The sequence below is a fragment of the Ochotona curzoniae genome, unplaced genomic scaffold, assembly GCF_017591425.1.
Source record: "Ochotona curzoniae isolate NIBS_2020 unplaced genomic scaffold, NIBS_Ocur_1.0 contig_64, whole genome shotgun sequence".
NCBI lineage: Eukaryota > Metazoa > Chordata > Mammalia > Lagomorpha > Ochotonidae > Ochotona > Ochotona curzoniae.
The window spans coordinates 11,617,756-11,645,141 of record NW_024466502.1 but is presented as its reverse complement, the minus strand read 5'-3'; the positions used below and the strand labels follow the sequence as shown (position 1 = coordinate 11,645,141).

Genomic DNA, 27,386 nt, shown 5'->3' with positions numbered 1-27,386 from the left:
GCTTGTGACTCAATTGGGAGGAAGGCTGTGCAGGATCACAGGTGGTAAAGAGTGGTGAGCCAAGAGCTGCGACCACAGGGACCATGGAGCCTACCGCAACAGCCTGAGATTGAAACTTGTTGGAGGGAGTGGCGCCACGTAGAACCTGGCACCAAACACAATCAGCAAAGGACCTGCAGACCTGTGGATAGCACAGTACAGAAATCTGTCCTGAGGAGGAGAATCTGATAATCAGAACAGAACTGCAAACGAAGAACCAGACACCAAACAATCGGTAAAACTGACCTGTGACCTGTCGGCCAACACAGCAGGTTGTGTTCTCCTAAGGACTAACCAGAATAGCAATGACCAAGAGCAAAAGAGACAGGCACAATGAGTATCAGTGATGCCTCCCCTGACTACACACAAATCATTCCATGGCTAAGAAAGAAATTTTAAGTACAGTTTCCTTTAAAATGGTGGAGAGGAATCTCAAATACCTCAAATACCTAGGAATTAACATAACCAAAAATATGGAAGACCTCTAAAATGAAAATTACAAGACATTAAAAAAAAAAAAAGAAATAGAAGATGGAGAAACCGACCCTGCTCCTGGATCAGCATGATTAACACCAGAATGTCCACATTACCAAAAGTAATATACAGATTCAATGTGACCCCATCAAAATCCCAACATCCTTCTCAGAAATAGAAAAGATGCAAAAGTTCATCCAGAAACACAAAAACACCACAAATAGCCAAAGCTATCTAGAAGAGTAAAAATCAAGCTGAAGGAATCACAATTTCCAGAACTCAGGACATACTCCAGGCATCGAAACAGTCTTGGACTGCGAGACAAAGAAGATCAATGGAACTGCAAAGAAACCCCAGACAGGAGCCCATAAATGTACAGCCAAAACCTCAACAAGAGAACGGAAAATAATCTAGGGAAAAAGCCTGGTCTCTTCAACAAATGGTTTTGGGACAACTGGATAGCAGCCTGCAGAGGTAAGAAGCAAGATCCACATGCCACCTTCTACAAAAATCAGCTGCAAATGGATCAAGAATCTAAATCTGCACCCAGAAACCATCAAAATACTAGACAAAAACATAGGAAGCATTCTCCAAGATACAGGAATTGGGAAAGACTTCTTACAAGTCACCAAAAGCACAGGTAGTCAAGCCAAAATAAACAAAGGGGACTTCATCAGGCTGAAAAGCTTCTGTACAGCAAAGATGATGACTAACAAAAAGAAGCAACCAACAGAATGGGAGAAAATCTGAACAATGCATAACCAATGGGGGACTAGTATCCAGGATTTACAAAGAGCTTCAACGACAGCAAAACAACCCTGTGAAACATAAAAACTAAATTCCAAATTATGTAGGAGTATGTTCCCCTTATCTCCAGCTTGAGGGGAATACAGCTAGGATTATCTACATTAATTTTTTTTAGAAAAAAGAATATTTGAATACTTGCATAATTCAAAGGCAGAGAAAGATTTCTCATCTTCTGGTTCACTCTCAAAATGCCTACAGCACCCACAGCCAGGCAAGGTTAAAACCACGAGTTCAACCTGGGCCACCCATGAGGAGAGCAGGGATGCAACACTGATGCCATTACTTGCTGGTCCCCAGGGTGCTAGTACTGGAAGTGGCACTGGGACCTGAATTCAGCTACTCTAGCATGGAATCAAGGGGTCAACGGTAACCACTATGACACAAGCACATCCTCAGAAAGCTTACCTTTCACTTGGGTATCATCCAATGCTTTGTATTCTGTATTCTTAATTGCTAGTTCCACACCATAGCCAGATAAGTACATTTTCCGTGAACTTGGCTTCTGTTCAAATGATTTTATAAAAAAAAGTATATAGTCAATATATTTTTAAATTCAGTATGAACGTATTAGGAAATTGTGGTACATTGCAGTTAATAACTGTTATCAAAGAGCTTTATGAAATCTTTGGAGTATAATGAAATATCAATTGGGGAACATTTATATTCTCTCTACATAGTCTTTTTTTTTAAAGATTAATTTTTATTACAAAGTCAGATATACAGAGAGGAGGACAGAGAGGAAGATCTTCCGTCCGATGATTCACTCCCCAAGGGAGCACAACGGCTGATGCTATGCCGATCCAAAGCCAGGATCCAGGAACCTCTTCCAGGTCTCCCACGCAGGTGCAGGGTCCCAAAGCATTGGGCCTTCCTTTATTGCTTTCCCAGGCCACAAGCAGGGAGCTGGATGGGAAGTGGGGCTGCCGGGATTAGAACCGGCTCCCATATGGGATCCCAATGTGTTCAAGGCGAGGACTTTACCTGCTAGACCACACCGCTGGGCCCATCTACATAGTCTTTTAAGGCATCAGAAATTGGCTACTACCATTTTCTAAAAATTTTCATGAAATTCATGAAAATTTTCATGTTTTAGTTTTTTAAAACAAAAAAAGGCTTTTTTTTTTTCCCTGTTACACCATCACAATTTTCCCATACTCCTGTGAGTTAATGAAGAGTCAAGTTTCAAAAAGGCTTCACAAATAAGCTGTTTCAGAATGAAGGGATACAGCTGACTAAAACTGATCAGCTCAGCTCCGGCCATTACGGCCATTTGGAGAGTAGTGAGTCAGCAGGTAAAAGATCTGACTCTTCTCTCTATAAACCTGCACTTCCAATTAAAATAAATAAATCTACAAAATGAAATATATCCCTCTGTCTTAAATACACACATTTTTTAAAGGAAAAAAAATTGACTCACAGAAATTATCCCATCAAGAGAATCTACCACATTTTATTCAACAGAAAGCAACAGAGATGAATATACATGATATTTTAGAAGACATCCAAGGACCTTACCAGTTTCAACTGGTATTGTTATAAAGATGTATTTCATGCCTACAGAAGATACATCTCACCAACAAAGATCAGCAGAAAGTGTATCTCATGGATTTTGATGTTTGTTTTGTTTCATCTCTTCAAAACAGTCTCATTAAATTCTTCACTCACAGATCATACAGCAGCATCATTCTCTTCAAGAAGGTTCTCGATCTCCTTTTTCATTTCTTCAGCGACACATTAGTCATTAAGTACCATGTTAACTTCATAGTGTTGTAAGTTTCTATTTTTCTTCCTGTTAATTGTGTTTTGTCGCTTTTCATTTAAAGGGAGACATAGCAACTGTGTAATGGAGACTATCATATCCAGTGGCATGTTTAATTTCACGGTGTTGTAAATTTCTCCTTTTCCTCCTGCTGATTGTTTTGTGGGGATTTATAGTGACTGTGTAGACTGACATATCCAGATGTGAGAATACGGTGCAGTGTGCATCTCTACTTTCGAATCGAAGATGGACTCCCAGTGAAACTGTTGGATGTCTCATGACAGTGGGATGCTGGACTCTGCCAGTGTCCATGCTCACAATGGTGGACTTATGACTGTTTAGGAGGAGGTAATGATATGGGAGAACTCACTGGCAGTTGTGTGGGGGGATTTAAAGAGAGGGGGTAGGGGAAAACCCAGAACCTAGGAACTGTATAATTTAAAAATGCAAAAAAGGTAGACAAGTATTTAGCATTTGGCTCATATTAACTTGGTACTTTCTCAGGTAATGCTACGGTGAGAAATAGTATAGAAATGGGGTTATTTATAATTACAGTAATCTAGAGAAGTTCAAATCTTTTAATAGTAATAGTTTTCAGTTGATATAGCTCAATTTAGAGATATTTTGAACAGCTACTCAAAGGACAATCAGTTGGTACCAAAGAAAAGCAAAGCTACAAGGTCATATATCTTATCACAGTTCATGAAAGAAATGCAATTTCACATGACCAATTTCCATTAATTTCAGAAAGTTATTAGTTCCCCAGTAATAGAATAAAAACATTAAATTCATTTACTTTTCCCATGTCAAATGCCATTCCCCAGAGAATAATTTGGTACACATTCTCAAAGATGGGCATATGTCCTTAGGGCATAAATTAGAACCACTTGGGACAGAGCTAAATACGACAAGTATCTGCATCTTCACTCACATCTTCATCTGATTTTGCCCTTCATCTCTGCCTCATCCAGGAGTGAATCACAACATAAGACACCTCTGCTATTGAACTTACTTTATTTTCAGCTAGCATAAATGCATTTCTTTGTTCTACCTGGAACTAAAATGGCAAGTCCCTGAGAACAAGAAAAGTTTTCATCTTATTCACTGGTATTTGAACAGTTCTTGGCACAAAGGTATTCAAATATTCATTAAATTGATGTAGTAAATATGAATATAAAGTTACCCATTATGTACACACTGAAGACACATTTTTATATTTCTTTTCATAGATCATGTAAATATCTCTACCCTATTTCATCACAACAGGAAACACGGGAATACTTAGTAAGATTTTTCTACTTCTGAATAGCTGTAACTCACCCAAAGTGATACAATGAGCAATTAAAATTAAGAATAAGAATGAACACTGGGGAAAAACATCTGGTATACTACTGGATAAGAAGCTAGATGGCCTCAGAAACCCAGCTCTTATCACTTCCTCTCAAGTACTTCCAACTTAAGAGTAACTGTAAAAATAAGCTCGGAAAGCACCATCTTAACACAGGCAAAACTGTAACAGCCAAAGCTCTGTTCTATCCCTCACCTAAAACAGAAGTCCTGCAATGCACTGTCCACCTTACCAAGTGGTCCCTGCAGTTTAAAACCCAGGTGATAGTGTGCATTCAGGGTTGCTCAGCTGCAGGCCAATGGTAAGGTGGACACCCTTTGTCTTGACAAGCTTTCCAGAAGCTTAGGGGAACACTTCCCATGAATCCTTTGCCTATTTGCATAATGAAGTTGGCTTGCTTGGCTTGCTATGTTTGTGTATAGTTTCAGCAGACTTATTCAGATGGACTGACATTGGTACATGCTATTGGAAAATTTCTTCACTTTGATATATTTTTCTTAAAATAGCTGCATTTGGGCCCGACGCAATGATGCAGTGGTTAAGGTCCTCGCCTTGCACGCCTGGGATCCCATATGGGCACCGGTTCTAATCCTGACAGCTCCACTTCCCATCCAGCTCCCTGCTTGTGGCCTGGGAAAGCACTTGAGGACGGCCCAAAAGCTTTGGGACCCTGCACCCGTGTGGGAGACCTGGAAGAGTCTCTTGGCTTTGGATCGGCATAGCATCAGCTGTTGTGCTCACTTGGGGAGTGAATCATCAGACAGAAGATCTTCCTCTCTGTCTCTCCTCTCTGCATATCTGACTTTGTAATAAAAATAAATCTTTTTAGAAAAATAGCTGCATTTGAGTAGTAAAAAGTGATACACAAATTGAGTTATTGTTACTAGTTTTTATCAAAGTTTAAAATCTGTATAATATAGGTCAAAAAGGACTATAAACATAGTACCTCCAGAAAAGACAGAATCCCAACGTTTTGCCACGTCACATTTGTCTCATTAAGCTTGAAAATTAAATTACTCCGATAAAATTATTGCATAAATCAAATAATGTTATCAAAAAACTTGTATAGACAAAGTAATCTTACATACAACAGAAACACACCTGGATATAATGACGAAGAACATACAGAATTTCAGCATTTTGCGCTTTTTTAGATAATGTTTTGTGAAATTCAGCAAATGCTCTGGTACCTATTTCTGCATAAAGAATAATCACTGGTAAGTTTTCTTTGTTTGTAGGATATTTATGATCTTCTTTAAACAGATAAGGTCTAGGCCTAAAATAAAACAAAACAAACAAATGAAGCTCAAGTCAAGAATGTATGAAATTCATCACAACACTTTTCAATCTGTTTATCAAACAATTTATAATACACAAAATCACAGAAAAAAAAATTAAATATCCTGTAGTCACTATGTGCTTAACTGTTACTACATGATAGAAAATAAATTCAGGTAATCCAAATTGATTAACAATGGTTCTGTTGTTTTGTCTTTGTTTGGGATAGGTAATTGTGTTGTAGCAGTTTAAACTGCTACTTGCATGCCAGCACCCTGTATTAGTATGCCAGTTTGATTATGATCATTTACTTAAACAGTTAAGTTTCTGGGGCTCAAGGGTATTAATTATCCAGGACAATACGAAAAAAATTCAGAATGTCAATTCATGTCTAGGGAATTCCAAAGCCACTATTTTTTGGCAATTTGAACACAAAGGAAATTAAGAAATGATATAGGTAGTAGCAATGATACTGAGAAATAACCTATTATCTAATGAGTTCAGATATCTATACAACCAATTACTGCCTAAGTATAAAATACTAAGGAGAGAAGAGTAGAGATAACATTGCTACAATGTTAGTAAAAAAATATTATGAAGTCAGAATAGATTCACGTAACAGCTTAAATAACTACTAGCTTTGCAACCTCGGGTAATTATCTGATATCCCATAGGTCTATTTATTTGTACTGAAGGAAAAATTCTACTTAGATCCTGGAGTCAATGAATTTGTCAAAATGACTTGCAAATTGCCTAAGAGCAAAAATTACATGTGTAGCACTCAAAAAATGAACACTTTTCTCCTTTTTGCAAACCTTCACCTATCTAAAATATTAATGAAGAATACACCAAGGAGAATGAAGAACTAAATGTATATCATTCATGATAAAACATTTAATCTATGTAATTACAAGTACATGAATATACACATGTACATTTCTTTAAAGGATGTTGAAGAATCTGATAGCACTCCTTCTGGAGACAGATCTAGAGTCTTTTATTAAGTTGTGGTGTTTGTTATTGGTGGTGGTTTGTTTTTATCATTTGTGTACAACTCTCACTACACTTGATCTTAGCCAAAAGGCTGAGAAGTGATGTTTTTGTGTACAACTCTGAACAAATCAAGTTCCTGATGTTGGCCTGGGCCCCCCGCCCCCGCCCTTGCGCTTGGGGCCATTTGTGAAATAAGCCAGAAGAAAGCTCTCTTGTTTCATCCTCTCTCCATCTCTTTCAAAGGTGGGGCAGGGGACACATGACACAGCAGGTAAATCCACTTCTGCCAAACCTTCATTCCATATGGGTACCAACTTCTGTCCCTGTTTGCTCTACTTCAATCCAGGTTCTTGCTGCTAATGTTTGGAAAACTGCGTAGAAGCTGTCCCAAGTATTTCAATCCCTGACATCCATGTGGAGACCTGGACAAAGTTCCCAACTCTTGGATTGGCTTGGCCCAGATTCAAAATGACGGCCAATTAGAGTAAATTAGCTACAAAGGGTAATGCTCTTTCTTGCCAACTCATGCTACAACTCTTCCAAGTGATTTTTTTAAAATAAAATTTTACAAAGATTTAACACATTCTTCTGCTTCTATCTGACTTAATTATTGGCCTTTAATACAAGATGTGGCTTAAAATATTATTGTCAATATTTTGATATTTGAAGCACAGAATAAAAAGAATTTTAGCAGCCTGAAACAGCATTTCACTGCACTAATTCTCACTTCTGCAACAGATGAAGAGATTTGAATTGCAACAGCATTATTATTCATGGAATACAATTTATTAAAGTTAAAAATTTAGCTATAAAAGCCATACTTTGCATCACAAATAAAACTTCTTACATTGGAGAACATTTTTGGAATCATTCACAATTCTTAACAGAAACCTATGAACTCAAATACCATTAATGTCAGCTGGATAATTTTTTTCAAAAAGTGATTGTCATATCAGTAATAAGGACATCTATATAGAATTTTCATTTAACATTATTCCTTCAAATCACTTATTGTTGGGAATTGAAAGGCTACTAATCAAATAATTCTAGTAGCTAAATTTTTTAAATGTAATAATTTTTTCAAAAGCTCACACTTTTTCAAGAAATCCTACTTCCTGAAGAAGGAACAAGTATTCCAGACGAGTAGATGTCAAAGTAGGTACACAGGAAACATGGAAGATGAGTGCAGCAGGACAGCTCCCAAAGAACACAACAATTCTCCAGAGTTACATACTGATCTCAAAGAATCTACGAAATGTCAAACACCAGAATTCAAGTGACTGGAAGAAAACTCAACGGGACGCAAGAGAATGCAGATAAGTGAGAAAATCAAGAAGTGTCATGAATTAAAATATTACATAAGTAACAGGATTAAAATAAACAAGTAAACATTTTGGATATGAAATCTTTAATCAGCAAAATAAAAAAAATGATTGACAGCTTAATATAATAGACCAAGTGGAGGAGAGAATTTCTGATTTCAAGGAAATAACTCAATCGGATCAAGTAAAAATAAAATTAAAAGGAATGAAGAAAATCTTTGTGAGGTTTGGGATACCATTAAATGATCAAGCATTTGCACTTTAGATTTTCCTGAAGAGGAGGAAGTGGAAAAAGTCACTGAGATCCTGCTAACTCATATAGTAGCTGAAAAATCCCCAGGTCTTAAAAAGATACATGGACATTCAGATGATACGGGAAGCTCAAAAGACCCCATGCGGACTTAACCTAAAAAATGTCTTGTCCAAAGCTTATTGGAGTCAAATTATCCAAAGCTAAGGACAAGGAGAGGATCCTAAAGACAGTAAGAGAAAAGCAGCAAATTACATAGAAAGCAAAATCAGAGCAAGGGCAGATTTCTCAGCAGAAATCCTACAGGCCAAAACACAGGGAGATGATTTATAACAGATTACCAAAAAACCTTTCTTTCATCCAAGAATATTATATCCAGTGAGGTCATCATTTAGAAGAGAGATGTTTTCAGATAAGCAAAAACAATTCATCACTGTAGAACTGGCCTTCAAAGAAATTCAGAAAATAGTCCTATATTTGAAGTAAACATGAAAACACAGGACACGCCCAAATTCACCAAGACACACAAAATTAGTAAGCACATCAATTATATGTTCATTCTTATCTACCAATATTAACCTTGAATGTAAGTCAATTTAATTCAACAGCCAAAAGATATTGTTTGAATGAATAAAAAAAGAAGATCCCTCCCTATTATATTCTACCTACAAAGAACTCAGACTGAAAAAGATGAGCTGGAGAAAGATTCATCATGCAAATGAAAAGCAAAATTGAACAGATGAAGTCAGATAAAACAAACTTTAAGCAAAAAACTAATAAGAAACCAAGAAGGACATTACATGTTGTTAAAATGTTCAGTTCAGCAAGGCATAACAATAAATAAATATGTGCCAAACACAAAATCACCCAGATATATAAAGTAAACACCAGACCCAAAAGGAGATAGGTCACCCTCTATTACAGTACTGGAGGCTAAGATTCCATTCATATCAGTGGACAAATCATCCTAACAAAAACTCAATAGATACATCAGAGTTGAAATATTATTGAGTAAATGAACCAAACATTTACAGGACATTTCACTCCACAGCTTGACAACACACATTTTTCTCATCAGCACATGGAACATTTTCTAGGATAAACTATATACATTTGGCTACAAATCAACTATCAGTAAGTTAAAAAAAGGTGAAGTCATACCACCTATCTTCTCAGACCACAAAGGAATAAAAGTAGAAATCAACAAGAACAGAAAACTAATACACAAAAATTAAATCAGACTATTGAATGGACAATAGGTCACTGAAGAAACTAAAGAGGAAATAAAAAAATTTCTTGCAATAAATGAAAGAACAAAACATTAAAACCTGCAGGATATAGAAAAGGCTGCATTAAGACATTTATAATATTAAGTGCCTGTATAAAAAAAGAGAAATAATTCAAACAAAGGATCTAATGATGTATTTTGAAGAGAGAAAATAATAAATCAAACCCCAAATCAGCACCAGGTGAGAAATAATAATGATCAGAACAGTAATAAATTAAATAGAAACTAGAAAGCTACTGGAAAGATCAAGAAACATGGGGCCGGCACTGTGGTTCAGCACGTAAAGCCAGCACCTATAACCCTGACATCTCATCCAGGTGCTGGTTCTCCTAGCTGCTCCACTTCCAAGATCCCTGTTAATGACCTGAAAAATCAATGGAAGACAGCCCAAATATTTGGGTGCATGCCACCCATATGGGAGATCCAGATGAAGCCCCTGGCTTCTGGCTCAGCCCGACCTGTTGAGGTTTCTGGGGAGTCAATCAGTGGATAGAAGATCTCTCTCTGCATTAACTCTGGCTTTCAAATAAATTTTTTAAAAAGATTTTTTTTTTACACATCATAAACAAAAGCTATGATACACTAAAGAAAAAAAGGGGAAAAACTAATATTAGAGATGAGAAAACAGGCATTATAATCAATACCACACACATACACCTCTGAAACATAGGATATTTACAAACTAATGAGCAAATAAATGCTACTATCCTGGAAAACCGTAAGAATTAGATAAACTCCTGGATACATAGAATATATCAAGATTAAATCAAGATACAGACAATCTAGACAGACCCTTGACAAACAATGAAACTCAGGCAGTAATTAAAACTGTCCCAAGAAGTCCACAGCCTGAGGACCTTATTCCTGAATGCTACTATAAGACATTTAAAAGCAACTTTTCAAACTACTGCAATATACAGAGCAAGACAGAAGTCTTACCAGCTCTTTTTACACGCCTAACAGGACACGACATGAAAAGGAAACTACATACCTATATCGTTGATGAACACATCAAGGTCCAAATAAATACAGAGTTTTGCATGTTTCAAAACTATTTATATTTTTAAAATCTAATGTTTTATGGCATTTTGGTATAATTTATATCCTAAAATAAGAAGCTAGTGAATACAAATATTCTCATATTATCAAGCTTTTCAATATATATCCCCTGTGGATATAGGTCTTTGAAAACTAACCTTTAAGAAATTTCTGCTATTTCATCTCTTTATAAACCCCCCTTTCACTAGAAGTTAACATTAGTTTACCTTGAATTAGCCTTCTTCAGTAGCTTTTTAATTTCATTAGTTTTACAGGTGTACTTCTGATGGATAACCACAAACGCATTACAACCATCTGGTGGTGGCTCATCAGCTGCAAGCTTAAGATTGCAAAGATTCATTTAGCTATGGTAGTTGATAATTACAATATTTTTAAAATGCAATTACTTTGATTAAAATAATTCACTACTCATAGGTTAAAAGCATACACATGCAGGTCAAATCCAAGAAACATGTGAACAAAATCACCTTTATCCTAGGAAATATAGAAACTATCAAAGTTTTCATTATTACCTTTAAATAATTGACTTCATAACCTCCTTATCTCAAATTTCAACTGGGTTTTTATAATAACTATAAAATTAGTCCATTATATTATACTCAATAATGTCAGAGACACCGAGTTCAGCACTACATACAATTTTGTAGATCATTTTGTATTAACCACATACCTCTTTGTCAAGGCAGGTTGGGTGTTTTTACATACCTGTTGAAACATATGAACAGCTGGAGAGTATGCCCTTATAGAAAAAGCAAACTTTAAAAGATTGATGTGTATATCATCTAAAAACTGTCCTGCTTTCTTCAGGATTAAGTTGTAATAAGAATAATCTGATTCTACAAAAACAAGTTTTAAAAATGATGTTAGTATTTTATACTCGAACTGGCAAGCCCTCATTATAAGGTAATTTAACCATTGTCATATAAACACAACTTCAGTCTGGTTAGAGATTGAGATAAATGGGAAAATAACATCTCTGTTCTGTCACTAACTCTTGTGGCGTCAATATGAGACCAGGTGAAAACAATCTCACCACTAAAATCTATTTGGAAGACATGACACTTCAGATAAAACCTTAACTTGGAGTGGGTTAAAGAATAAACAGCAGGTCCTACCTAAAATCTAAGCTTCAGAATAGCAAATTTTGAAGTACGATTACTAACGAATTTTATAGTATGACTCTCAAAAACTTCTATTGAGATTAAGCACAGGCAAGCAAGTTAATTAGTGTGGACAGAATACTTCAGGAGACAGAATTTGAAACAGACCTTCAAGAATTGCTTGTCTGCAGCTGTAACTACTCTAGCTGCTGGGTCCTGGGACCATTCAAGGCTGCTGAAGTCTTCTGCCAGGCCATGAGGCCATTCTGCAGGAGTCACCATTTTACTGTTCCATGTTTGCAGGTACTTAGAGTACTGGCCAACAGGATGGCATTTAAATCTTGATAAGTCAGACACCTCAATGAGAAGGTAACTAACTCATCATTTGTCAGGAAGGCCACTGTTGTCCCTCAATTGGCCAGGAAAATCACACTTTAAAAAGATTTGTTTATTGATATTTATTCAGAGAAGCAGACAAAGATCTTCCATCCACTGGTTGATCCCCCAAAATGGCCAAAAGGGCCAGGGCTGAGGTGATCTGAATCCAGGAGCTTCTTCCAGGTCTCTCATACGGGCGCAGGGGCCCAAGGACTTGGACTAGCCTCCGTTGCATTCCATGCCGTAGGAAGATGGATGGGAAGCGGAGCAGCTGGGACATGAGTCAGCGCCCATATGGGATACCAGCACTTGCTGCTAAGGATTAACACACGGAGCCATCACACCAGCCCGGGAAATCACACTCTGAAGTGGGCAGCACAGCAATTACTCCAAAGCTATCATTCCAAGATTTATTCATCAAGCACCAACAAGGGAGCAATCTTTATATAACCAAGAGGGAACTAAAGTGAATTCTGTATAATTAGCTGTAGAAATAAGGGGATTAAGATTGTAGGAAGTCTATGTAAATGTTGCATGTTTTCATGATGCAGAAAAAATACCACTAAACAAACTGCAATAAAAAGAAAATGATCTCAGTGGTTCCTCAGTAATTATTGGCCAAGAGCAAAAAATTATTGAAATTAAAAGTTATAGCAATGTCAGTACTTAACAAAGCTAAGCAAAGAATACTTATGAACAAAACCCAAGAGCCATTACTGCTCTTGTAATATAGACAGACAGTATAATATAAACAGACAGTATCTAAAGAAACAGGAGGTCAGGGCCTGGCGGCATGGCCTAGTGGCTAAAGAAACAGGAGGTCAAGGGCTTAGGACCTTCAATCATGTTATTCCTTTAGTCTAAAATTCAACTTTAGCCAAGTCCTTATTCATTAAGTCTAAGCTTAATTGTCATTTCAGAATGATCTTCCTTGATCTCCCAAGCTTGGCTCCTATTATACACTCAATTTGGCTTTCTATGCTATCTCCAGAACAATTCTAAAACTGTAATTAAATTATTTTTACAATTATTTCATTTTGCCTCTCCCATTGGCCCATAAGCTGTGAAGACACGGGTCCTTTCTAGTGTTTCAAATGAACATTTCCGCTTTTGGAACGTAAGATGGTAATAAAATTTGTTACGCTAATGTTTAATACATGAATTGATATGTTTATTCTAGACAATAATATCTTCCAAATCCAATGATTCTACTTGTAAACCTTCATCTCTCTACTGAAGAGGAGAGAGACAAGAAAAGGCAGTGTGAGAGCTCCCATCTGCTACTTTATTCCTAATTACCACAACAGCCAGAGCTAGGTTAGGATCAAACCTGGGAACTCAAGCACGGTGTGGTATCCTAGTGTTAAAGTCCTCACCTTGCACACGCTGCCAGGATCCGATATGGGCACTTGTTCACGTGTCGGCGGCCCCACTTCCTACCCAACTCCCTACTTGTGGCCTGGGAAAGCAGTCAAGGACGGCTGAAGGTCTTGGAACCCCATACCCACATGGGAGACCTGGAAGCAGCTCTGGCTCCTGATCAGCTCTGCAAAGGCCATTGCAGCCACTTGGGGAGTGATTCATCAGATGGAAGATCTTCCTTTCTGTCTCTCCTCCAAGAGTATACCTCACTTTCCAAGAAAAATATATAAATCTAAAAAAAAAAAGCTGGGAACTCAATCCAGATCTCCCACATAGAAAGACCCCAGTTACTTCAATAATCATTTTCACCTTCCACCTTCCTACACTGACAGGAAGCTGAAATCAGGAACCAGATCCAAGAATCGAACGCAGGCACTCCAATGTGGTAACGCAGGAATCCTAATCAGTACCTCAACCATCAGGCAGATACCCCATGCCCTAATCCAGGAGGTTTAAGTAGTTGATTTAATAGGCAGGCTCTTCTCCTATTTATTTGACAAACTTTGTCAACTTCTTGGACAATTCCAGGTAACTTATCAGCACATAGGAGTCACAGTAAGTTTTCTCCCCAGTTATTAAAAAAAAAACACACAATGCAAGTAAGATTTTCCTTCATAGTCAACACACAAAAAATGAGAAGTATCTTTAAAAATATTTTAAAAATACATAGTCCTTAAAGCAGGAGGAAATAACCCAAAAGGGAGTTGACTTCCAACGAACCAGAAGTGAACAGAGACAAACATGAGTGGTATCTTACAAGTGAGATGGTCCACGCCTATCAGAATCTTCTATGAGGTCCAGGGGCAAACCTTGCAAGTAGATGCCTAATATTTCCATTCTGTCAATATTGTTGATAATATCACTTAGCAATGTTCCTCTGGCTTTCGTGTGCAGGCTTTTCACTGATCTCCGTGGTTACTCTTCCTCCGTTTCTAGTACCTGTTCTTCCTCTCACCATCTCTTAAACACAGGTATTACCCAAGGTTCTGCCATTAGGCCCTATCTTACTCTCATTTTGTTTATTTCCCTATAGCTTCAATTGCAGTCTTTATGCTGCTAGCTCAGGATTTACACCATTTCAGCTTCTTTTTTAACCTAAATCTGTCACTCATATCTGCATCTGGGTACCTGACAGCCTCTTCAAATGTGACACATTCGAACCGCAATCATCCTCCTACCTTACATGTGCTGGTACTCAACTCTAAGTAACAGATATAATCATCACATTTTCAGAGCATCTTTTACATAGCAATATACAACCATTTTCACTTTCACAGAAACCATTAGTATCTACAAGGACTTAGAGAATGACATTTTTACATGCTAATCAGGTAGTGATGTGAAAATAAACAGGTAATTTGAAGTTAGGTATAATTTGCCGATATTTATAACTCACCACATAAAATTACATAGGCTAATACGTCCGTTGACTCTTGAGACATCAATAAATGTAATGCTGCAGAATTATATATTTCAAAAAACAATAAAAATTTTAATAGATATTAATTTGCTGATACACAGCAAAGTATTCACTCAATGATATGTAACTATTTGTTGAATTCAAAAACTTCAAATTTGTAATGTGGGGCAATTAAATAATTAGGTTTACCCCTTTAAAATCTGCTTATTTGAAAGGCAGAGCTAAGGAAGCAGGAAGAAACAGGAGAAAATTAAAAACATGAATGAGAATTTTCCACCTGCTAGTTCACACCGGAAATGGTTATAATGGCCAGTGCTGGGCCAGACAGAAACCAGGACCTTCATTCAGGTCTCCCACAGATAGTAGAGACCAAACACTTGGGCTATCTTAGCTGCTTTCCGAGTCACACTAGCAAGCAGCCACACTTGAACTAGAGCAGCTGGGCAGGGACACAGACTGCTGCCATCTGCATTTGGCACAGTGCTTAGGATTCCAATTAAGACACTTGTATTCCATGTTGGAATCATTGAATTTAAGCCCCGGTGCCAATCAACCAGCTTCTAGCTCGCTTGCTCCCTATTACCGGCTCAAGTGGTTTGGTTCTTGCCACTCATGTGACAGAACAGAGTTCTTGGCTCCCAGTTTCAGCCTGGCTCCATCCCTGGCTGTTGTAAGTTTGGAGAGTAAACCAGATATGAGAACTGTCTTTGATATATTTTTTTTTTAAATTAGCATTCAGGGCCCACTGCGGTAGCCTAATGGCTAAAGTCCTCTCCTTGCATGAGCCGGGATCCCATATGGGTACCAGTTAGTGCCCCAGCAGCCCCAATTCCCATCCAGATCCCTGCTTGTGGCCTAGGAAAGCAGGAGAGGAGAGGACCAAAGCCTTGGGACCCTGTACCTACGTGGGAGACCCAGTAAAAGCTCCTGGCTTCCAATTGGCTCAACTCCAGGCACTGCAGTTACTTTGGAAATGAACCAGTAGATGGAAGATTTTTCACACTCTTCTCTCTGTAAATCTGACTTTCCAATAAAAATTTATAAACCTTAAAAAAAAAAGCATTCAAAATTGAGAACAGCAATTTTGAGTATTATTTTTCTAAAAACACTGAACATGAATATAAAGCATTTCTTGTTTACAGACTAGGACTAACATATTACAGATTTTAGGTGACAACCAGTTTTGGTGTTAACTATTATGAAATCTGACAAGAGGGCACATCAAAATGTTCATTAAAAATGGAATTAAAAGATATTTGGCTCAAACATCTGGCTCAAGTGTTTAAGTGAGCTAGCATTGGCTGTTGTAGGTGTCTAGATAGTGAATCAGTGACTGGAAGACTCTGCTCTCTGCTTCCAAAAAAATGTAAGCTAACAATATTTGGCAATAAAAATGTGAAAGTGTCTTCATCACAGGCATTCCATGTATTTTAAAAATCTCTCATATCAGTCGATTCTATTTTTGACTTGATTGCCAAAATTAAAATTACTAGTACAAATATGAAAAAACAAAAAACAGTTTCCCATATTTGGAAATGATGACTACCCCGCGACCAGAGTCTCTCCACACCCCCAGTCCTGCTCAAGGTTCCTGGCTCTGGCCTGGCCCAGTGTTGCCCATTTCAAGCTTTCTGGAGGAAATGGCAAATGTGACATCTGCTTTTGATTCTCAGATACATACTGCTTTAAAACTTCTAAAAAAGGTATTACTAACTTGCACTTAAATGTGGTTAAATGGCTTTTGAAGAAAATAGTATAAATTCCTTTGGAGTTTAAGTAAAAATGTTCTAGTGTAACAACACAGCATTGCAAATGAGCAAACAGTGTCCAAACATATAGACAATAATAACGCAACAGTAAACCCTACTATCAACTACAGAATTCTGCTAAGAGTGAGGTGTCCATGTAGATTTACAAACTGTAAATTCTAGTGGGGGACATGTTAATGGGGGGGGGCAATTCACCTGTCGGGACAGAAACTATACAGAATCTCTGGACTTTTTGCTCAATTTTGCTTTGAGCTTAAAACTGTTCTTAAAAAAATAATCTTAGAATGTGTACAATTCCTAGATATAAAACTATTTCAAGGAAACCTAGATGAAAACAAATTATCATAACAATTTGTTTTATTATAAAGCAATTACTACTGATTACATGAGTTTTCTTACAACAAAGAGGGTTTTTCATGAAAAAATACTTGGGATTTTTTCTATTAAAGAGCTTTCCATATTTAAGGTTTAGATTTACTAACCTAGCACACACTCTCAGTCATTATTAAAGATAATTATATCCAATTTGTACACAGGAAAACAAATTTCACAAGTTAAAATGTGTATATAACTTACCTGCTTTCTTATAAATTGCTAATTCTTTCACAGTTTCCAAAAACTGCCAAAATTTCTCATTACTTTCTTCTGCCATAAATTCACTATAAAGAATAAAAATTAACATAAAGGAAACGTGGTTTATATACTATCAACCTCCAAAAACTGATGTAATGTTACTGATTTTCATTTATTGTTACCACAGAAAGAGATCCAACTGATGGTCCCTTCTCACATGAATAAGTCAGGAAACAATCACATGAGAAATTCAGCTTCATTAGCATCAAAAAATGATACAATCACCTTTCCATATGAAATATTACTAAGAAATAAAATCTCCCAACAAAGTCATTCCATAATACTTCATGCAAGTCCTCAATTGTTTCATTTAACTCTTGGTATAAAAAATTGTCTTGGGACCAGCGCAGTGGCGCAACAGCTAAACCTCCACTTCAAGCACCAGCATCCTATACAGGTGCCAGTTCATGTTCTGGCTGCTTCACTTCCCATCCAGCTTCCTGCTTGTGGCCTGGGAAGGCAGGAGAGAACAGTCCAAAGCTTGGGATCATGCATTCACATGGAAGACATGGAGGAAGCTCCAGGCTCCTGGCTTTAGATTGGCTGAGCTCTGGCCATTGTGACCATTTGGGGAATGAACCAGTACATGGAAGCTCTTTCTCTCTTGTGACTATCTTTCAAATTTTACAATCTTCAAAGATTTTACTATAAAACAAAAGACCTTAATTTAAAAGCTGACAGGAAATCACATATTGCACTAGGTTGCTGGCTTTTAGCACCCAAAAGTGCCTGTTTTCTACAGAGTACATAAGAAAAAAAATGGAAAAGGCCTTCCAAAACTTTAGAAATAGTGCTACTTAAAATAATGCAAAAAACATCTAAACCATCCACAGAAAAACACTTAAACTAGAAAGAAAATAGCTACCAATTATGCGGCACCAAAACTTTGTTATTACCCACCTTATTCTTCCTCTAACCCAGGCCAACCTAAACCAATGCTTATTCTAAGAAGAAACTGCTGAGTGTATCCAGAACACATAACTGCCACAAGTCTGATGCCAAACGGGGAGGGGGAGGAAGGAGAGGAGAAAACTGATGAATTCATCAACACAAACTTAAAAAAAACAAAATCGCAATTTAAAGTAATCAGTAACTTCAAAACAACTACTGTCACTTTGTCCAACTCAATGATTCTCTTAAAAAATGAAGAAAACTTGAAAGCAAAAGAAATTATAGGAAACGCTAAATGTGACATGGCCCAAAAAAGCATAAATTTGGTACAAAATCTTACAAAAACAAACACTGAACATTCTTCCAACTTGACCAAATAGTCACAAACATTCATATATAGACCGAGTATCCTTCACTTGATCTTAGCCAAAAGGCCGAGAAGCGATTAGACCGAGTATCCTTTACACAAAATGCTTAGGATCAGAAATACTTTGAATTTTTCTTTCAGATTTTAGAATATCTGAATATACTTAAGATCCAAGTCTAACCATGAACTTTTGTTTTGGCTGCACCTTCCATCATGCTCTGGAGCCAATTTTATACAACGTTCTTGGTGCACCTGTGCTTTTACTGCAATCCATCATGAGGTTGGATGTGGAATTTTCTACTTCTAATGTTAGGTTGGGTACTCAAAATATTTTGGAGTTTAGATCATGGGGGGGGGGTGTTCTGATTTTTAGTTAATATGAATTGAATATTATCAGAATAACAAATTCTAGGAAAAAAACATATATTGTTTCTTTGTTTTTAAAGGTGGAGTTACAGAGTGAGGCACAGAGAGATCTCCTATCCGTTCACATCCCAAGTGGCCACAATAGCTGGGGCAAGGCCAGGCAGGAGCCAGGAGTTCCTTCCAGGTTTCCCACCTAGGTGTCAGGGGCCCAAGCAAATGGGTTATCTTCTGCTGCTTTCCCAAGCACATTAGCAAGGAGCTGCAAGGGAAATGGCTCAGCCAGGACTTGAACCATTACCTGTATGTGATGGTGTCTTGGGCAGTGGCTTTACCTACTATGCTACAATGCCGATCCGACCTTTTCTTTTAAAGTAGAATAAAGAAATTATAGGCTTTTCACCTGCCATTCACTGTCACACAGAATAAATAGATTTGGTTGAGAAGGATGAAGACCAGTAAATAAAACATACAGTGAGGAGGGTTTCAGGCTATGTAATAAGAAACCTACCGATAATTTAATCTGCCCATGAATAACACTGAGCATTTAGTCTGTATTATCCAAACAGACCAGTTTCCTCAGGTCAGCTTAGGGCAGAGGTCATTCTGAAGCACACTGAAACACACCACACCTCACCTTTAAAAATATCCTTTCCACACATCAACATGAAATACCTAGCCTTTTTCTGAGCTATACTTTGTCAAAATACACATGAATAGTCCTCAGAAGTTGACATTTAAACCAGAAATGAGTATACATGTCTTTCAGTAAAGATTACAACAAAAAGACTGACCAAACACTATGACAGCATAATAGAAACATATTCATTCCACCAGAAAAAACGATCAAAGATATGCAATGGCACAAATAAGGTATCAATAAGGAAAGGATGGTGGTATAGCAGAACCCAGATTACTATCCTAGAGCCACTGTAAGACACTAGCACAAATTCTGGTGGCTCAACAAAAATGAAACTTATTCCCTCATGGTTCTTGCAGAAAAAAAAAAAAATCTAAAGCCAAGGTTTTGACAGGGTTTATGTAACAGATTCCAGGGTTCAGGACAAGGATGAATCTCTTGGGGTGAGCATAACTAAGGCCACCTTCTCCCTGGCTTTTAAAAGTCCACATATGGGTGCTGCCACAATAGCTCAGCAGGCTAATCCTCTGTTGTACAGCACCAGCATCTGTATGCGTGCCAGTTCGTGTCCTAGCTACTCCAACTCCCATCCATCTTTCTGTCTATAACCTGGAAAAGCAGCAGAGGATGGCTCAAGCCCTTGGAACCCTGCACCCACACGAAAGACCTACAAGAAGCTCCTGGCTTCCAGCTTCAAAACAGTTTAGCTCTGGTCTTGCAGCCATTTGAGGAGTGAACCAGCAAGGAGAAGATCTTTCTATGTTTTCTCTGTAAATCTACCTTTCAGATAAAAATAAACCTTTAGAAAAATAAAAACTGCCAAACAAAAATGCACATATGTCCTATGCACAAAAAAAACATATTCACTTCCTCAGAATCTTAGTCTGACTTAGGGGCATCTCTAAGTATTATCCATCCTGGGTAAAATCCTTCTCCAAATGTGCATTCAGGAAAGAAACCAAAACAAGTTCACCATTTCCAAAATGTAGTAGTGACATAGGATGGACATCCCTAGTCCAGAAGGGAAGAACTGAAAGAAATGAAAGGGCTCCAGGAATGTCCCACGCAAGCACAAAAGTCAGCAGGCAAATTCCACAGTTTGAGGTCTGAGGACCACAACCCAGCACCCCACACTCCATGCTGCCTGCCGTGGCTCTACATCCACAGGGATTCTTTCCTGGGTGGGGGCATAAGGTTTACCTCCCACCGCTTCATCAGTCCACTTGCTGCCCATAGAATTTTTTAAAGATTTTTTTTTTTATTGGAAAAGCGGATATACAGAGAGGAGAGACAGAGAGGAAGATCTTCCGTCCAATGATTCACTCCCCAAGGGAGCGCAACGGGCCGATACTATGCCAATCCGAAGCCAGGAGCCTCTTCCAGGTCTCCCACACGGGTGCAGGGTCCCAAAGCCTTGGGCCATCCTCGAGTGCTTTCCCGGGCCACAAGCAGGGAGCTGGATGGGAAGTGGGGCTGCCAGGATTAGAACCGGCGCCCATATGGGATCCCAGGCATGCAAGGCGAGGACCTTAGCCACTTGCGCCACCGCGCTGGGCCCTGCCCATAGAATTTTACAAGTCTGACAGCCTCCTCATCTCATTTTTTTGGTTCAAGTTGGCAATGCTTGTACTATTATTCTCCAAACGGGGCTTGTCAGGGTCCACACCACTGAACGGGGATCCTTGGGACACTCCATCTCTACCTGGCTTCTATTGGCATGGTTACGAGGATCTAACACTTGACTAATGTGAACAGCAAAAGACCGCTAATCCCCCTTGGTCTTTTCAGAAGTACATATTTCTGATATTGAGTTCCCCAATTTTAGCATCCCCTGCAATCTAAATGGGCTGAGAACTCCCAAACTCCAAGTGTTGATCCCTTGTTCCTTAGCTTTTCCTTCTTTCTCTCCTTTCTAATTCTCTTATAAACAGCAGAGAATCAGGCAATACCTTTAACACTTTCCCTGGAAACCTTCAACGAAGTTTGTCACCTCCGGTTCTTTTCCACAAACTTTACAACCTGTTAGCCACTATCAAGAGTCACCCTTTGTTTAAAATAGTGTGCCCCTCATGCTTTCATATTTCTACTAATATTCAGGTTGACAAAAACATTCTCTAAGATTATAGAAGGTTAGATATTTTTCTTAAAAAAAGGGGGGGCAGATTTTAAAAGAAAACAAATGAGGGGGGGGGAGAGAGGCAGATATACAGAGAAGAGATACAGAGAAAGATCTTCCATCCACTGGTTCTCTTCCCAGGTGGCTGCAACAAGCCGGAGCTGAGCTAATCTGAAGCCAGGAGCTTCTTCCAGGTCTCCCATATGGGTAAAGAGTCCCAAAGCCTTGTGCCATTCTCCACTGCTTTCAGGCCACAAAAAGGGAGCTGGATGGGAAGTAAAGCAGGTGGCATATGAACCTGCACCCAGATTGGACCCCAGCGGATACAAGGCAAGAATTTAGCCACCACCAGGCTTTCGCACAGGGCTCCTTACTTTAAGTTCTCACCAGAATCAATCACAAGACATCTTTTGGAAGTCTCAAATCCATTAGACTTTTCTATCCTGAGTCTCAAAATCCTTCCAGGTGTGGTATATGACTTCGCTAACACAGGAATTTCTCCCAGCTGCATTCTATATGCTTTGGTTATTGCTTTGCTAAAGCTGTTGTAAAGCAATCACCCCCTGCTTCAGAAGAAAACAAAGCAAAAACAACAACAAAGAATACCCTTACTGGCTTACAACAACATATACTCTCAATTCTGGAAGCTCAACACACAAAATCAGGGTGTTGGCAGCGCTGTGGCCTCTCTCAGGTGTGTGGAGGAGACTGCCTTCTTGCCCCTTCTAGGTTTCAGTGGCTTCAGGTGTTTCTTGGCTGTAACTGCCTATCTCCTTTCTGAATCCATCTTCACACGGAGACCTGGTTCTCCCTGTGTCATTTCCAGCGTCTGACAATGGTACTGGATTCGGAGCCCAGGCACACAAGACGATGCCATCTATCTCAAGATGCATAACTTCCCAAACTTCAGAGTCAGGATGCGACTATCCTAATGACGCTAACCAGACGGGGGTGGGGTGGGGTGGGGGTGGGGCTTGATGAGGAAGGCCTGAGGGAGCATCCTACAGGGGTCCCAACCCTAGGACTCCGAGTTAAGCAGAAACCCTGGCAGTCTGAGAAAGCAGAGTGCTTTGGCAGCGTGAGAGATCACACCCAGCCGAGCTCTGGGGGAACTGGAGAAGTTAAGGAGTTCCACATGAAGCTATGATCACTCAGCAAAAACCTTTTAGCAGCTAGCACGGGCCAGGTTGCGGGATCAAGTCTCCCTTCAGGACCAAAGGCAGTGGGTAGGTGGGCTGCTCTGGCGTACAGACAACAGTAGTTCCTGTAGAACTGGACATGGTGTAACACACACACACACTATCAGTATTTCACTGAGGGAATGCTGAGGGGCAGAACCCAACAGTATATAATTTTGGTTTCTGAACAGTAAATGATACAAGAACCAATTCCAGTAGAAAAGATGGAAGGAGACCGGACAGACGCAGCCTTCCCCACAGCCGGCCCGGCAGAGTGAGGTCTAAGAAAAAAAATTGTCTACCTCAGTCTAACCATCTGCGTCAAACACTTCATCGCCTTTCGTAAATGAATTAAACCAACATTCTAGAAACTGTGCGTGAGCCACACAGCACGCCCTGGACGAGGAGTGCCAAGGGCCGGGGCTGGCCACCGCGCTCTCCGAGTGCGGGCACGGGGACACCCGCCGCCCGCGTGAGGACCCCGGGGTGAGGGGCCGCCAGCGCCCCCGGCCCCGCTCGCCCGCCCCCGGGCGCGGGCACCCACCTCGCCTCCAGCAGCAGCGGGGTCTCGGGCCACTTGGCGGCCAAGCGGGCCGTCACCGCCTTGGCCGCCGAGGCCGGGCCGGCGCCGAGGAGCGAGAAGCACAGCAGCGCGGAGCGCAGCAGCAGCCCCAGCGTGTACCCGGCCGGCGCCATGGTGCTCGGAGCGACGCGCGAGCCGCCGCCGACGACGCGGCCCCGAGCGCCCGGCCGCCAGCGCCAGCCGCCTCCGCCCACTTCCGGTTGGGGGAGCTCGAGTCCGTTACTCGGGGTGGGCCCGGGCCGCGGCCCGGCGCATGCGTGTCCCGCTGCGGCCCGTTTTGTTGGGGGGAGTCGGTGGCCCCGGGACGCCGCCTGGGGGAGTCCGCCGGGTCACGTCGGGGCGCCCTGGGCGGCGGCCGGATGGGGGGCGGCTCCGGGGTCGGGAAGCGGGCGCCCCGAGACCCGGCCAGCGCCGCTGGAAATGCCAAAATCTGAAAGAGACTCCAAGAATCCCGTGGATGTTACCCACAAATTACGTAGGCCGGAGAAGAAAAGCACTCACCTCACACACACACAGGGCTCCATCTTGCTTGCCTGTTAGGATCCTCTCATTTTCAAAGAGATTTTCAACAGTGCTGGCTGCCCAACACACCCCACGTTCTTTGAGGGTCTCGGGCGGGGCCGGGCTCATCTTGAGGCGCATTTTAAAAGCCGCAGGATCGTTTCTTAGGAGTGGTTCTCAAGCGTCAGCTGCTCGCTGAGGGTAGGGCTCAAGAGGCGTTGGGTCTCGCCCCATTATTGGAAGCCCGAGAACTTGGCGTCTCGCGGGCATTGCTTTACCTGGGAACCACAGGTGTAGCCATTCTACCCCAAGCTGAGGGGCAGCCTAGGTCTCACCTGGGAGTTGTTTAAAAATGTGGAGTCACAGGCCCGGGGCTGACTTCTTGATTTAGACTTTCCACTTAGCAGGCACCCAGGTGATTTTTATTCGCGTGCAAGTGGGAGAAGGGCTGGTGTCGAAGTGTGCAGGTGAAAAGTGCAGAGAAGAGCTGGTATGGGCTGGGTCGTTTGGTTAGAGTACTGTGGCAGAAGAAACCGCAGCCAGAGGGGGAAGATGATGATAGAGAGGCATCCATCCTCTATTATTTTGTTTGATTTTCTTCCTGTAACTCCCTTGTTCTGTTGCATTTTAAGAACCATTTCCTCCACTTCCTTTTGCTTCATTACCCCTCTTTTGCTTAAATCACTCCCTGGAAGCCCCTAGTCTAGAAAGTCTACTCAACACTGAACAGCTCTCACATGCGATGGTTAACTTACATTTTTTGATTTCTTCTTCGTGCCTTGAAATTTCCATTAGAGCTTTATTTTCTGTAAGTCATACAGCACTAAGACCCTCACAGTTTTAATAAGTGCTTATCTGTTTCTCCTGTTTGTACTGTCCTAGAGATAGTATATTTTCCAAAACCTCAGATCTTACTCCTTTTGAGTATCCATGACAACCCTCAGGAACCTTTGTTTTAATGGTTGGGAAGCAGAAAGTTAAGGCAAATGAGCTTTAATTCTATTCACATGCAAGAAAGAAAATTATGAAATGTACAACTCTGTGCTTTAACTTCTCATTTCCACTTATTTTGAGCTACGTTTTATTCAAATTGTAAGGTGAGGGCCACATCAGGCTTATCCTCCACCTGCAAGCACCAATCACGGTTTGTGTCTGGGCTGCTCCACTTCTGATCCAGCTCCTGGTTTATGGCCTGGGAGGCAGCGGAGGATGGCCCAGATCCTTGGGCTCCTACCCCATATTGGAGACCTGGAAGAAGCTCCTGGCTCCTAGCTTCGCGCAGCTCAGCTATGGCTGGTGCAGCCATTTACTGGGGTAAACCAGCAGATGGAAGACTCCTCTCTCTTTCCCTCTGTGTAAAAATCTTCCTTTCAAGTAAAAATAATCTTTTAAAATAAAGAAATCATAAGGGTAGAAATAAAATATTGACAGTGAATTGGCATGTTTCACAGGAATCAAAACATAAATAATTTGGTTATAAAAGCCATAAACTGAGCTGGTGCAGTAGCTTCACGGACTGATGCTGTGCCTGCAGCACCTGCATGCCAAATGGGGGCTGTTTCTACTCTCCTCTGCTTTACTTCCGATCCAGCTCCCTGCTATGGCCTGGGAAAGCAACAGGGATGGCACAAGTCCTTGGGCTCCTAAATACATCTAGAAGACCTGGAAGAAGCTCTTGACTCCTGGTTCCTGGCTTGCTGGTTTCAGAGCAGCTCAGCTTCAGCCATAGCAGCCATTTGGGAAGTGAACCAGTGTATGGAAGCTCTCTCTCTCTATCCTAAATAAATCAACCTTTCAAATAAAAATAAATCTTTTTTTTTTAAGCCATAAGAATTCAGATGTAAAGATACAATGCCATATACATCTCTACTTCCAAATCAAAGATGGACTCTCAAAGAAACTGTTGGATATATCTTGACAAGACCTACTGGACTGTCTGTCATTGTACCAGCAATGTCAGGACACAAATAACAGAATGACAGGCTTATGACTGCTTATGAAAGCCCATACAATTGTAATAAAATGGGAATCATTTGGAAGGAAGGGAGGGAATTTGAGGAGGGGATAGAGGAAAGCCCAGGAGCCTATAGAATTTCTTCATGGTTTCTGATTTTTTTTGTACCTATATAAACTTATCCTTTCCATTCATCCCATAAAGCTTTTGAACAACTCTCACACTAGTATGCTCTACAGGATCTTTAAGAACACATTTCAGGTATTGGTTGGTGTGACAGGTTAAGCCTCTGCCTGTGGTACTGGCACCACATGTGGACACCGTATCAAGTTCCAGCTGCTGTACTTCCAATCCAGCTTTCTACTACTAGATTTTAGAAAACAGCAGAGAATGGCCCAAGTGTGTGGGAAACACAGAAGAAGCTCTAGAATCTTGGTTTCAGACTGGCCTGGCTCTGGCTGTTGTAGTCATTTGATTCTCCCTTTTTCCTTATCTCTCTGTTGTAACTCTGCCTTGCAAATAAATTCCAAAATACAATATGTTTCAGAATATTGAGAATATTATGTTTCTCTTTTAAAGAGAATGGAATTAATCTAATCCAGGGCTTTTATTAACATAACTTAAATTTCTAAAACATACCATTAAAGTTCCTTTTAAATGCAATTCCTATGCTCAGATAGAAACACTAAAATGCAAGAACTGAGTAACTCGGCAAAGGCCACCGCAGTCAGTGGAATAGCAAAGTGTTCTACAATCCATTAACAATGATCCTTTGGCCCACATTAGCCATGAACTATATGTTCTTGAGGAATATAATTGCACCTTGGTATCTTTTAGCAAAGTATAATTCAAAGTTATTCACTTTGGGGTACTGTGAATGAAAATTGATGATCATAGAATTTTCACTATATGCAAAAATGATTAATGAGTGCTTTATAATAAGAACCTTGTGTTTAATAGAATTAATCATCTTTTTTAGGTACAGCATGAGCTATACACATTTAATGATAAAAATGGTGCTACGTGAAGATACTGATTGCCAAGTTATCTTGTTATATAATAAAATGTAATTTCTCCGCCTAAATGAAGTCCCACAGTAGAAATGACTTTTTAAAATGTTGTTCTGCATGTGTGCCTTATTTTCCTTATAAGACTATTTTTATTTAAGTATCTTAAATACACGAAGTTGTCCTATTATAGTTGAGAAAAATTTTATGTAGGCATAATTCTTTCAAAACCATAATCAAGTGAGTAATATTTGAGGTTTTTAAAATTTAAGGATCAGCGAGTTTCGTTTCTTCTAAATTTGCCTATTTTACTTAAAATAGATAACAAATGGATAATAAAGGCTTAACATTAGATACATTTAGAGAATTTTTAGTGTTTCATATAGTGACTTTAAAAGAGAAAATAAAGGTTGTAAAACATAATTTTTCTATTAATCATTTGGAAAG

At 39.8% G+C, this 27,386-nt stretch overlaps 1 protein-coding gene across 1 annotated transcript in view; it reads right to left on the bottom strand.

Moving 5' to 3' along the window:
- Positions 1-23,590, bottom strand: part of UGGT2 (UDP-glucose glycoprotein glucosyltransferase 2) — a 109,018-nt gene extending 85,428 nt beyond the window's left edge. Inside the window, exons 1-6 of the mRNA XM_040991227.1 lie at positions 23,439-23,590; positions 17,283-17,365; positions 11,323-11,453; positions 10,824-10,936; positions 5,529-5,703; positions 1,726-1,822 (exon numbers count right to left, since the gene is read on the bottom strand). Of these exons, the coding sequence (XP_040847161.1) occupies positions 1,726-1,822; positions 5,529-5,703; positions 10,824-10,936; positions 11,323-11,453; positions 17,283-17,365; positions 23,439-23,590 (751 nt within the window). The remainder of the gene's footprint in view (positions 1-1,725; positions 1,823-5,528; positions 5,704-10,823; positions 10,937-11,322; positions 11,454-17,282; positions 17,366-23,438) is intronic.
- Positions 23,591-27,386: the final 3,796 nt, after the last annotated feature.